General features: G+C 40.9%; 1 protein-coding gene across 1 annotated transcript in view; it reads left to right on the top strand.

The window, feature by feature from the left end:
• The window catches only part of eys (eyes shut homolog), a 164,509-nt gene that overhangs the window by 88,823 nt on the left and 62,698 nt on the right, over positions 1-12,988 (top strand). Inside the window, exons 31-38 of the mRNA XM_030106319.1 lie at positions 254-378; positions 955-1,079; positions 1,858-2,071; positions 6,878-7,068; positions 7,206-7,297; positions 10,062-10,212; positions 10,334-10,446; positions 10,834-11,081. Coding sequence (XP_029962179.1) covers positions 254-378; positions 955-1,079; positions 1,858-2,071; positions 6,878-7,068; positions 7,206-7,297; positions 10,062-10,212; positions 10,334-10,446; positions 10,834-11,081 — 1,259 coding nt within the window. The remainder of the gene's footprint in view (positions 1-253; positions 379-954; positions 1,080-1,857; positions 2,072-6,877; positions 7,069-7,205; positions 7,298-10,061; positions 10,213-10,333; positions 10,447-10,833; positions 11,082-12,988) is intronic.

Raw genomic sequence — 12,988 nt, 5'->3', positions numbered from 1 at the left:
ATTTATGTGATTGATTAAATTGGGATGTTGTTTTGTTGCCTGCTTTAAAATGATGTTTAGAATAAGAAGCACTTACATTTTTCTATTGACAGTAGCACAATTTGAAATGCTAACAGAAAAACAGCTGCTGTTCTTGATATGAAATACCAAAAATAAGCTGTTCTTCGAAACAATGTGTCAAACCGGCAAAAAGTAAAGTTGACAGCGCGGCGAGACAGCCTCCCCGTTTTTAAAGTATGATGTGTTTTCTTAGCTGTCCACCAGGTTTCATGGGGGATTTCTGTGAAGTGGATGTTAACGAATGTTGCTCAGCTCCATGTCTCAACGGGGCTATTTGCCAAGATCTTATTAATAGCTACGTCTGCCACTGCAGGTCAGGTGAGTCACCCAGGTATCCTGTGAGTTCCTCCATTTCCTTGAAATAAGGCGATGAAAGCATTTTTTTTTTTTTTAAATCCATCTATACGACCTGTTGGAGACAACCTCTGTTGTTTAGATGTCGAGACATTTCATCAAGTCAACAAGGAAGCTTCAGTCGTCTCTTGTGCCCCAGATGTGGCGCCGTCGTTTGCCATATGCAAACCATCTCAGTGCTTATAGCACGCCCATAGTGGATTGAAAGGAGCAATATAAAGCGACACTAAGGGTTACAATAATGCCTACATAGCCGCTGTTCCTCAAAGCCATTGAAAAGTCATCTGCTTTTCTCAGGGGAAAATTTTGTAGTCATACAGTACTGAAAAAGACAGTGATAAAAAGACGCTACTGCCTGGGCTCATTAAAATGTATGTGGCATCCTGGTCTTTAGTGAAAGCCTTTTCTTGTCTGTGTATGTGTGTGAACCCAAAAAGAGGCAAATCAATGTAAGAGAATCTGATTGATATTCACTTCAGAGGCTGGAAGTGGGAGAGCCTGGGCTCACCACGGCACTCTGTGGGCTTTTGTTCCTGGCAGGTTGGACAGGCCTTCACTGTGAGGATGACATTAATGAGTGCCTTCCACAGCCCTGCAACCAGGGGATATGCATTCAGAATGATCCAGGCTATGGCTACACCTGTTTCTGTCGTCCTGGATTTGTGGTGAGGCTTTCCACCTTATCTCTTTTGTTTCTCTCTCTCTCTCTCTTTTTTTTTTTTAGTTAAACCTTCACCCTCCTGCATCCCACAATTCTTTAACACTTTCTTGGCACTAATTGCTTGAACCAGTTAAATTTGTCATAACTTCTGCAATTGTTTGTCTTATGATGAAAAACAGCATCACGTCCGACCTGGTGTGATGCTGCTGGTGCAGAAGATAAACCGGCACCTGACCAGCGTAGACCTGGATGTGAATCATGCTGGTTTTAAGTTGTGCTTATAAGACAGAGGAAGCGTCTCTGCCAGTGCGAACAGTAGGCATGTTCTTGACTTGAGTTTTTCTTTTTCTGACAACTTTTCAGAGTAACATCATACAGTTCAACACAAATATCTCTATTTTCTCTACTATTAAAAAATAGCTTGTTTCTTAAATAATAATGCAAGTAAAATGTAATATAAATTTAATGTACAAGTTAATTAAAAGTGTGGTCAATGCTTTCTTTTTTCTTTCACAATGTATAATCTGTGTGTTGATATCATTTGAGTATTATTTGTGACTTCTGCTGCATCAAACAGGACGTTACACCAGACACAAATAAGACAGTTGGTGGATCAAATCAAAGTATTGTACATAAGTTTGAATCTTGCATAACTGTGAAGTTTGAAAAGCTTTGTTTTTATTACATAATATCAGCGTAAAGCTGTAAACATTGAATTCCATTTAGCATCTCAGTGTGGGGTTGCACGACACATCTCCAGGCTGTCTACTTTACATACACAGGGGAGAAACTGCGAGCACAACTACGACGACTGCCTGCTGAATCCGTGTCCAGAAGCATTTTCCTGTGTAGACGGCATCAACAAGGTCAGCTGCCTGCCTCCTGTTACGGATCCCGTTCCCTTGGAGACCGTAGTCAAGAACATCACTCGCGGCTTCACACCCAGGATGCCAACGGCAACACTCGGCCCGACACCAGCAGCCGAGCGATCCACAGGTATGGATCACGCTGCGCTGCTTGTAAAGTACATGTAATGGTGGGAAATGACTAACTTTCCGGAGCAAATCGCATACTTCCCTGAATGTTCACCGATTTCTAAAGGAGAACATTTCTTCCGAACCACATAATTTAGTCAACAATTACAGTCATAAGCTACGATTGCAGATTAAATCTTCAAATGACAAAAGCTTCAAGTTGTGTCACGGGAGCCTTTGTGGCAGGCTCCGCAGCGCAGCCACTGAAGTCTGCACTTTATGTTTATTGTGATAAAATACACAGTGCATCAATTATCATATGCAAATATTTCAATGTCCTAAATTACTAGCAGAAGTAATTTACATCTTCAGTCCCTTGAGCAAATGTTTTTGCTTTTTTTAAACAGTTTTTAAACATTGTGTTATGTTTTTTCGTCATAGCTCAAATTGCAATGCCATGATGTTCATCAGTAATTTGAGTTTGGATTTGAATAGTTTCAAGTGAATCAATAACATGTGAGCAGACGTTTTGCGGTCCATGTCTTTTATAGGACTATACATCACAAACGCTTGCTTACCTCGTCCTTCCTACCAAACCGTCTTCCATGCGATGGCTTTGTCGGCTTTGCCAGTGTCTTGTTCCCCACTGAGCCGGCACTCCTTGTGTGATTTTTAGAGCCCTTGAAACATAGCAGGCGATAAAATATGAAGATTGATTCAAAGATTTTTATTTTTTCCGTTTGTGCAACGGTGGTGGAAAACCAGAACCAGCAAAAAATGTTTTTTATGGCTTGTCAATAAAATCCTTTTTCCTATTTTCATCAGCAAATTGTGATTTCACAGAGTTGTATTATAAACATATACTTATCAGGAAGCATATGTATTGTTAAAATGATATCAAGTGAGCCATTATTCTATAAATCAGTATTTATTGATAAGGCACATGAAAGCATATGGCATTGACATATTTCAAAGTGGATCACAAACGATTGACAAAAAAAAATAAATCAAAGAAGCTTTAACAAACTTCCCACAGACATAAACACAGTTGTTTGTTTCATCAGGAAAAGAATGATGAAATTGAATAAAATGTAATGAGAATCATGTAGGTCTTCATAATTTTTATAAAATTAGCAGTAAATTGTTTAAACGATGTATTTTTTTTCTTTTATAGATACAGATATTTAAACTTGTTAGTGTGTGTTTTCCACACAGTTGTGTGTAAGGAGAGATCCAGAAAACAGGGCAGACTGTTACTCCTTGACAGATGAGATGTGTCCACCTTCGAAGCTGTTCACAGATCTGTAAAGCAGACCTATTGAACACAGACAAGCTTGAACCAATTCAGCGCGACACTCTGAAAATCACCAGGGGCCAAACATAATGGAGTCCTCCTCTCTGCACCTGATCCAGCCCCTCATCCAGCACATATTGCACCGGTTTACCAAGAGTTACTTCTGAACACAAAACACTCATTAAAAACAGACAAGCGAAGGCTCCCACACACAGGAACATCGCTTTAGTCTCCTAAACATAAGTGTGCAATCAAAGTAAATAAGTTTTAAAGTGAGAGGACCCAGTAACTTAAGAGTTTATCTAACTAGGTCACTATCTAAACACATGCGTTGCCCTTGGTGCTGCTTGAAATAGACTCAGACAGAGCTCCTTTAAACCCTAGACTGCTCCACAACCTTTGAAATGTACAGTATCACGTCCATGGGAATTTAGATGGAGAAAGGCATTGTGCCCTGACAGGAGGAGACTTCTTCTTTTCAGCTAACATAAATATACAGTCGTCACACTATTTTTTTTTTTCCGCCCGCCTCGTCATATTGACGCAAAAGCAAAATTCTGAAACGTTTTTTCAAAGGAAATGTGTTCGGTTGGTGAGGAGCACGGTATTTCACTGTAGCCTTTCGGTGTGAGAGCTGATGGGGATCTGCAGAGGACATTGCTGTTGGAGGGAGGCTTACCGCCGCTAAGCCACGATGTGGTTGACTTTTCCTGGAGTGATCGCCACAGCACAGCGCTGCACAGGTGAAGCTGTTATCTTTCGCTGCCAAGTGTAGCGGAAATGAAATTACTTAAGCTCCTCAAAAATCATCGTGATGAAGAAGAAGTTTCAAACATGTCTCCGGGCCGTCACCTCGTTAACCTTCATTTTACCCAGCGCGCGTTTGCTTTTTCCTTTTCCGTTATTTATTTATTTTTTTCAGTTGTTTCATTTTGTGAGCAGTTGAGATGACAGTGCTTGATAAGCGTGCCGTAAACTGTTCTGATATATTCAGTGACACAACATTGCCAGTGAGTCATAATGACATCCACAAAATATGCTGAGTGATGAATATTCATGAGGAAGAAAAGACTCTGCAAGAGGAAACAAGCAGCATCTAAATTTGTCATTTGGGTTTATGGCCTCTGCGCCTCCTGTACAGCACCTGACAGAGCAGTCATGAGAGTAATTGTATCGGTTATTTTTAACACCAGCTGACAGAAATATAATTGGATGCTACATTTGAAAATAAAAACATCTTATGTGAAGGTGTGGATCCCCCCGTGTGTCACAATTGTGGCATAATTTTAAAGTAAATGTTCTTACATTTCATATCTTGCATAAAATACGTTTTTTTTCTTGCCAATTTTAAAAGTGCAGAATGACCTTTTGCCTTCCCTCAGGGCTCTGAAATTGCAAAGGTCCAAGAATGGTCCTCAGCAGTATTTTATCTCTGTCCTGTGACAAGTTCAATCAGTCAGTCTATTACCTTCCCCAATAAATCAGAGACAAAGCAGGGCCCACATCCTTGCTTTTTCTCTTTTTTTTTTTCAAATAAATTGGACATTAAGTCCATATCAATTAAATCTCACCGTCCAATTGGTACCTCCTATTGATTGATCTTAAGTTCACATTTCTCTAAATTTATTTTTCCAGCGAAACGTCTACGGCTGTCATAATATTCTGCAACATCCCGCTCTACTTTCAGACTTAACATTAAATATGGCTCATGTATCAATTTGCTCACCTCCTTTATGGTCATGTTTTAGGACTGGCGCTAATTATATTTGATCTGAAAGATTTATATCAGGGAATATTCCCAGTGAGATGACTTTCTTTTTTCTTATAGAAATTAGAAAAGCTTTTGAACAAAGTACAGTAATGACAAACTCCTTGGTCAGCATTATGCTAATGGTGTGAATCTGAAAAAGACGTGGTCATAAGGTGCCGTCAGGATAATAGAATGAGGTAGATATGAATAAGATACTTTTCATTGTGTACGTTTAAAATTTAGATCTAGTTCGACCGGTCGGCCGAAGCTTTTTGCGTGGAAAAATATGGTATGAAAATTTAAGGCAGTGGTAAAAACGAGAGACCTTTGAAGGAGAGAGCGAAGCTAACTGCTAATGAGGCATGATACTGCCTCCTGGCAGCGGCCTCAGACTGCATCAAAGACTACATCAGACTAAACAAGGCTTTAAAATTAATGAATAGCTTTGTCTCTGAGGGGTAATTTTCCATCATCAGCATTGGCAAACCCCATTGTCAAGGAGCAAACAGCAGACTGCACAGCATTGTTGCCGCATGCATTTATCCTCATTAATTCACAGATCACAGTATCTGTTCCTGATAATTCTCACTTTTTTATGCTATCATGGGGATTCTCCTCAGGGTGTTGGCCATATTGCTCTCAGGGGAAAGTCGCGGTATTTAGGTTAGCTTGTTTGCCAAATACCCCAAGGGGCGCGCTGTCAGATCAAAGGGGGTCTGGCCTAATAGGACGAACGTCTAACAAATATTGATAAAGGTCTCACTTGCAGCTGCTCGATTAATCATGGCAGCGACTAAAAAGGTGCGTCGCTGATTTCTCCAGTGTGATGTTTTTTTGTTTTCTTTTTTTTTTTTTTATTCCTGGATCAGAACGGACAGAGCATGAGACAGGTGCACCCAGGAATGCCTTTCATTTTAACAAGCTCTCCCGTTTGACTTTTCTACTACAAATTGCGCTATTTCCTTCAAATGAGAAGTATATTGAGCATGAGCATCCCTAATGCTTGCCTGCAATTTCCAGTTGGAGTCAGTCTTTTAAGTTTGTCTGCGTCACTACCCCCAATAAGCTCGTGGGCAGGGGGACTTTTACTGAAATGCCCCATAATTGCCCATTCTCATGGATAATATAAGCCAAGTTATTCCAATATAAAATGAGGCATGTAATAAAGTTGTATGAAAATGCTCATTTCAGCCAAGACTCCTCTCTCACCTAATATACTGCCATTTGCATGCTTCATAGCTTTTTTGGCAAATAAGGCTATATACAGGATTCCTGTACAGTGAGCGAAAAGAAACCAGGATGATACCAGGAGCGTCTTAAAGCCTTTTCATTTGCTTTTCAAAATAATCATCCATTTGCTGCCTGTCGTTTCTCCCCTTACTGCACTCATCTCCGTCCATCAGCGTCTCCAAAAAGACTGGATGAATACAGGTCAAGGCTGCTCTCTCTGTCGCTACTTACAGTTCTGTTTGCAGTTCCCGTGGAACAAAAAACCAGGAAGTCCATTTTCAAGCATCCATGGCAACTGGCGTCTGCCCTGCTGAGGTGTCCTCAGCCACACTGAGTCTTTATTAATTCTAAGGGCGCCGTTCTGTAGCCCACCTCATGCACTGACCTCCTCTCCTCTACAGGGAGGCAAATGAAAAGTTGAATTTGTCTTTCAGGGATCAATAGCAAATCGCAGTGGATTCTGCCAAGAAAATGCAAACAAAAAAAACCAAGTCTGTCTCCCCTTTTGTTTACTTTTTCTCTCCATCTCAACTGTCTATTTTTGTTTCCTATAGACTCGAGTTTCGTTCATTATTTTGGGAATTCATACCTGGAGTTTGGTGGTCTTGACCTCAGTGTGCTGAACAACATCACAGTGAGATTTCAAACCACAGCGTCTCAAGGACTCCTGCTGTATGTGGACCAAGGACCGACAAACGGGGATTTCTTTTTCATGAAACTCTTCATCTCGGGTGGAGCCTTGCAGGTAAAAATAGACATCAGCACAAATTTCCTCTTGATTATCTTTTATTTGTTTCACCGCCGTGCTTCAGCTTTTCTCACAATTCCCCTTGAAAGTGAAATGGCTAATAAAGCTGTGACACCAAACACATCTTGTTTCAGTATGCCTTTTGCTGTAATGAAGAGGAAGAAGTTACACAGATGAGTACGTCGGCCCGCGTTGACGACGGCTCGGCTCACATCGTAAATGTCAGGTACGTTTCGTTTCCTTTTTAGTAATTTAATATTCTGACTGCGAGTGTGAACGTTCAGATAGGTTCTGTGGTCAGTTAATATACAGATCACTCCTCGGAAAAAGGATTTTCTACTGCTGCGTGAGTCAATTCCTTTTTAACAGATGTGAAAAGTTATGGTTTCATTTTGTAGCTCTTAATTTACAGGGTGGATTTAAATGGCCATCGAACCAGATGCAGTGCGATACGTTTCCGCTTCAGGGCAGAAATACATTTGATGTTGAGAAAATAGGCACATTTACAATGATAAGCTACTTAGATCTTGGTAATATACAAATTTGGTGCAAACAGCTTTGACACCTCAGGTGGTATTAGCTTGATCCCAAGTTATCGCTCTCATTCCGAGTCTGGCAATTTTTTTAATGGAGAAGTTGCTGCTAATACAGGAGTGGAAGATATATAATTGGCAGGAATCACCAGATTGAAAATGTAGTTTTTATTACAACAAGCAAATGGGCTTACATTTTAAAGAAGTAAAACAAACGTCAGAATGTGCCCATTAAAATGCATTAGCGATCACTGGCCATGTTTTATTGGCTGTTCTAAAGTCTTCATTTGCAGTTTTTCATTACGAAAAGATTAACAAGCGCGAGCTGAGCACAAAATCAATGTTTAAATGATTTAAAGTGAGGCTGCGGCCCCTTTAGTTATATTGTTTCTAAGCCCATGTGCAGCGTTGCTGGCAGGCCTCTCCATTATATTCTGACATGAGAAGGATCGGGGTTTCTCCTCAAGAACCACAGTTTATTATGCATGTGGTGGAAGTTGAAATAAAGCAACTGATATTGAATTCATGTCAAATCTGAACAATTAGCTTCGACAGAGAGAAATAGAAGACTTTTTGGTGCTGACATATTCACATTTTTGGAGGTTTTGGGTTCATCATCATTTCAGTAGGTCAAAATCTAATCCCTGCCACCGCTGGCAGGGTTGAGCAACTTTTCAAAAATCAGAACTCCTGACCATTTATGATATTGAGAGAATACAAAAAACTACCAGGAAACAGAAAAATTTAGTATTAAACTTGTACAGTAGTCACAGCGGTTTCTCCAGCATTTCAAGCATTTTGTAAAATGAGCTCCATCAGAAACACACAGTAATATTCAGTCACTGTCAGATTCTCAAAGTTAAAGTTAACTTGGCAAAAAAGGCAGTTCTTTTACATTTTTGGATAATCCTCCAGCCGTAACATCTGAATCAATCCAGTCAGTCCAGTAGTAAAACTGGCTAAAGCGCAGTGAAGGATAGGTTTTCTTTCAGGGGTACTTAAGTGATTTTAAATGTGCTCTGACAAAGAGCAGCGCTGCACAGGTGAGAGGGATTTTCGCCTCATGTTTTCACTGCTGCTCTGCCCTGAATTTTCCACAGGCCAATCAGGTTGAAGGTCCACGATAGCTCCACCCGTTTTCTTTTTTTTTTTTTTTCCTGGGCTGGGGTGTTCCTGGAAGAAAAAAAATACAACAGCAGTGTGAATCAATCATAGCGTTCTGTTACCGACCCCTCGAGACATTGCAAGAAAGAGAGCTGTCATAACTCCAGGGCTGGGAGTATGGAAAAATGGTTTCTGGTGTCACAAAAGCAAACTCTTTGTAATTGTCTGACGGCTGAGTACGTCCATCTTTGTCTGATTTGACCCAGAGCTACAACGCCACGGCCATCCTCGACGTCGCCGCCTAACTCATTATAGACTTTTAATATATCTTCCCGTCAAAGACGCTTTTCAATATGTTAAACAGAAACCCAGCGGGGCTGACTTCTCAAGGACAGTGAGCACAGTGCCCTCTGGCTGAGGGCCAGGCCGCTCTGGCAGACTGCTTCTAAATTAACCGCTTCTCCATGCTGGCTCTAGAGGAAGGACTTATGCTGCTCGGAGTTAGCGCCCCGAGTGTTTAGCGGGCATATGCAACAGCCCGCAAAGCACAGGCTTAACAAATCAGACTAGATTGCTTCACGGACCTCCTAACTTCCACTCAGGGAACAACGGGTGTCAGGAGACACTGGAGAGGGGACCGAGCATCTGTGGTCTGAGTACCCTCGAGCTGCAGACAGTTAGTCCAGAATCTGCACTTAGGTAATTATCTGCACTCCCCTGTTGTTTCAGAGTGGAGAATTGGTTTTTGAAATCTATGAATGGCTTTGGGGTGGGTCCGTAATAGTTGCGAGGAGACTCATAAGACGACGGGAGAAAACAAATCAGGGTTTCAGCGCGAACACCACCGAGTGAAGTGTTGTGATTACAAAACAACAGCAATATACATGTTTACCACAAACCATAAGTCTATACTATTTCAGCTAGTGACACTTTGGTTTTTGTTTTTCTTGTATAGCTGCAAACAGGAAACATAAACACTCTTTGAATAAACTATTAATTTTTGGTGCGGTAGGACTCAATATTTCAGATTTTAATTTTACAGAACCACGTCAATAAGCTTTTGCTACACCGTTAATTAACATGCAATCCCAGTTACAATATATTTCTCTCCTTTATAGCGATTTAAGCTCAGCATTTTGTTCTCACAGAAATTTCCAAGTACAGAAATGATTGAAACCAATAGAGAGTAATGGATCGGTTCCAAGTGGCAGACATGTTTTAATTAAAGCATCAAACGAGCATAAGAAGAGCATTGCTTTTTATTGAAATACTTGTATTTTAAGTAGAAGCATTAATTTATACTACAAGTTTTTATAAAGTGTTTTTTTTTTTTTTTTTGCTCTGTTTTGACAGACAACATCTCGCCCCTTGTGAAGCAGAGCTGACTCTCTCTGGTTATGGGAAAATTAAAAGCACAACCAGTAATTACTGGCCGGGACACGCAATTCAAAGAACGAACCACATCTTCACAGGTGGTCTGCCACAGCAGTATCTTCCAAATCAGGTGAGAGCTGGTTGTTCTGCCTGCTTTTCTGAATTCACAGTGTCATGAACGCTTTCGTGCTTTTATGTATTTAACACAGTAAAATAATGAATCTCGTCTTTGCGTTTATTTTCTCCCAAAGAGAGCAAAGCCATTCCACAACTACACCGGCTGCATCGAGGTAATTGAAATGAACGAACTGAGGAGCTTCTACACATCTGATGCCATTGCCGGCAGCAACATCGATCGATGCAGGTAGAGTCTGGATCCCGAAAGACGAACCAACCTTTTAAATGTTATTTTTCACTTGCCATGGGTTGTTTTTCTTGTTTTTTTTTTTTTTTTTTTTTTTTTTTGTTTTTACATGGTTTCCCATATTCCTTGGCACATGCAGAGGGGATCGGACATAATAAATCATGTTTTGCCTTATCAGATTTAATAAGGAAAGTCACTTGGGTTGTTTTTACTTCCTGGGATTGTGGTCAAAAATATGTCTACTTGGTAAATGACTCCCGTGTATATTTACATCTCATTGAAGAGATAAACTCACTTCAACTCTATCCTTAGCTTTAAAAGCACACTGTCTTCTAGCAAAATTGGATTTTCACCAGCTGAACCTCCTCAAACTTTTGTGTCTTGTAGATATACTGTGAATGTCACAGAAGCCTCTGCAAGTTTCTCAAGTTTGACAACTCAATCAACTTCCACCGGCGCGGTGAACACAACAACGGTGGCAGCTCGCGCACTAAAACCACAGCACCCTCTGCATGAACCTCAGCTTTGCCGTGACGGTGTTTGCCGCAACGGAGGAACGTGTCATCCGCAGCCGGGCGGCGCTTTCCTTTCCTGTCAGTGCCCGATTCATTTTACCGGAACCTTTTGCGAGAAAGGTAAGCTTGAGGATCTCTGCGTTTGTTTGCCTCTTTTTTTTTTTTTTTTTTTCATCCATGACATAAATCACACACAGGCGTGATACGAAGTTTAAAAACACTGGGTTGTGACCTACACGGCAACATCGTCAGGAGTGAGCCAACAAATTATGTCGGTTAATATACGCTGAACCTCTTTGGCTAATAGGTTTCACTGCGAGGGAGAATAGAGTCGGCCGCATGAAGAATTTTGAGTGATGTGAATTATTCAGTTTATGATTAATGAAATGAAAGACCCATATAAGCAGCTTGAACCGTTGCCGTGCCGTCCATGCTCACCTCCAACGCCCATGCGACCGGGAAAACGACCTTGCAGCGTTTGCTCAACATTCTGCTGAAGCTCTTACCTTGGTTCCAACCAAAAAATATTTATTTTGTAGCAGCCACTGAGGCTCTAATACCAAGGAGACAGCAGTGCTAGACACACATACTAAGGACTTTCTCCTTTGCAGACTTTGTCACAGTGCTGTTGACTTAGCTTCTGACATCCCTTTTCGCCTCTGTGCCAAACATGATGTTCCGTCGGTGTTGGAAACTGGATCCTGCGTTGCACTGTTGTCGTCGGCCTCTGTCACTGACAGCAGCGGCGACACTAGAACATGGGAATTAATTGCTTGTGTGCTTGATAACAGAGGCCGAGCGGCTCATAACTGTGACGCATTTCAGATACTGTGGTTTGATAGCTGTTCATGGCATTGCACTCTAGATGCAGTGTATGATTAAACCCTCTGCGCAGATTAAAAGGATACCGCGAGCATGAATTAGGCACATTGATGGATAATTACACGACTCGCACTGAAGCTTCTGACCTGCATCCTGTCACAGCGTGCCATATACGTGGACCGTCTCCAGAGAAGGACCATGCATCATCACTTCCTCCTGGTGTAGCAATGCAAAAGAGAAGGATAAACAAAATCATAGTCCGACCGTATTTGATGACCCGGGTGACGACTGGACTCTGAATAGTACTGAGCAAAAAGCCACGACCTTGAGTGTGAGCGACCCTGGTTCAGATCCAACTGGAAAGTTATAAAAATCTACATCTTAGTGACAGCAGTGGAGCCACAATATCAAGGGACTCCTTCTTTCCCCCACTTTCAAAATACTGCTTCACAAAGAGAAACTGTCCGTCGTCATGCATTATTGCTCTTTTACAAGAAAAAACATGCAAATTATTGCTTCTTGGAAAAAAGCAGTTGATCAGTGATTGACTTGATTTGAACCTCAATTCACCACATTCTGCAAGAAAATGTTTTGAGGCTTCAGTGTCTGCTGCCTAGAACACTGTGAATTCCACAACTGAATAAGAACGAAGAATAAAATGACAATGACGGCAAGTACATATCTTTACGGGCCGAACAGAAGTTAGGTATATCCTGGGACGATCGACTCCATGCTCAATGCTCAGTTTGAAGGCCAAAATATCGAAAGAAGGTACGAGTTATGGTAATAACATAATAAGTACATAATAGTATTTGGATTACTAATGGGACAGCTTTTATTTCTTAAAGCTTAACTGTTGCTACTGAATTCAGGTGGAGTATTTGTTTAATTTTTTAATTATTGTGGAAAATCAGATTTGTTTAAAATAAAATGTGCTTTATGAATTTTGAAGGATAATTTAAGTGCTGAGAGCTCTAAGCTTTCAGGTACTTCAGCTACTTGACCAACTCTTTTACAATGCCACAGTAAAAAAATCAGTGTAACGCGGCTGATTGTTTAGGTTACAATCATATGCAAGTGTGTCAGGATAAACATAATGAAACATGCATTTGGTGCACAACATCTGAGTTTTATTTTATGCTGTTCATATATTACATTGTAAATTGGTTCTCCGCCGTGCTGTAGCTGTGAATCTGTCAGTGTTT

The sequence above is a fragment of the Salarias fasciatus genome, chromosome 13 (genome assembly GCF_902148845.1).
Source record: "Salarias fasciatus chromosome 13, fSalaFa1.1, whole genome shotgun sequence".
NCBI classification, from domain to species: Eukaryota; Metazoa; Chordata; class Actinopteri; order Blenniiformes; family Blenniidae; genus Salarias; species Salarias fasciatus.
The sequence above is the reverse complement of the archived record's forward strand: the minus strand, read 5'-3'. Positions and strand labels throughout refer to the sequence as shown.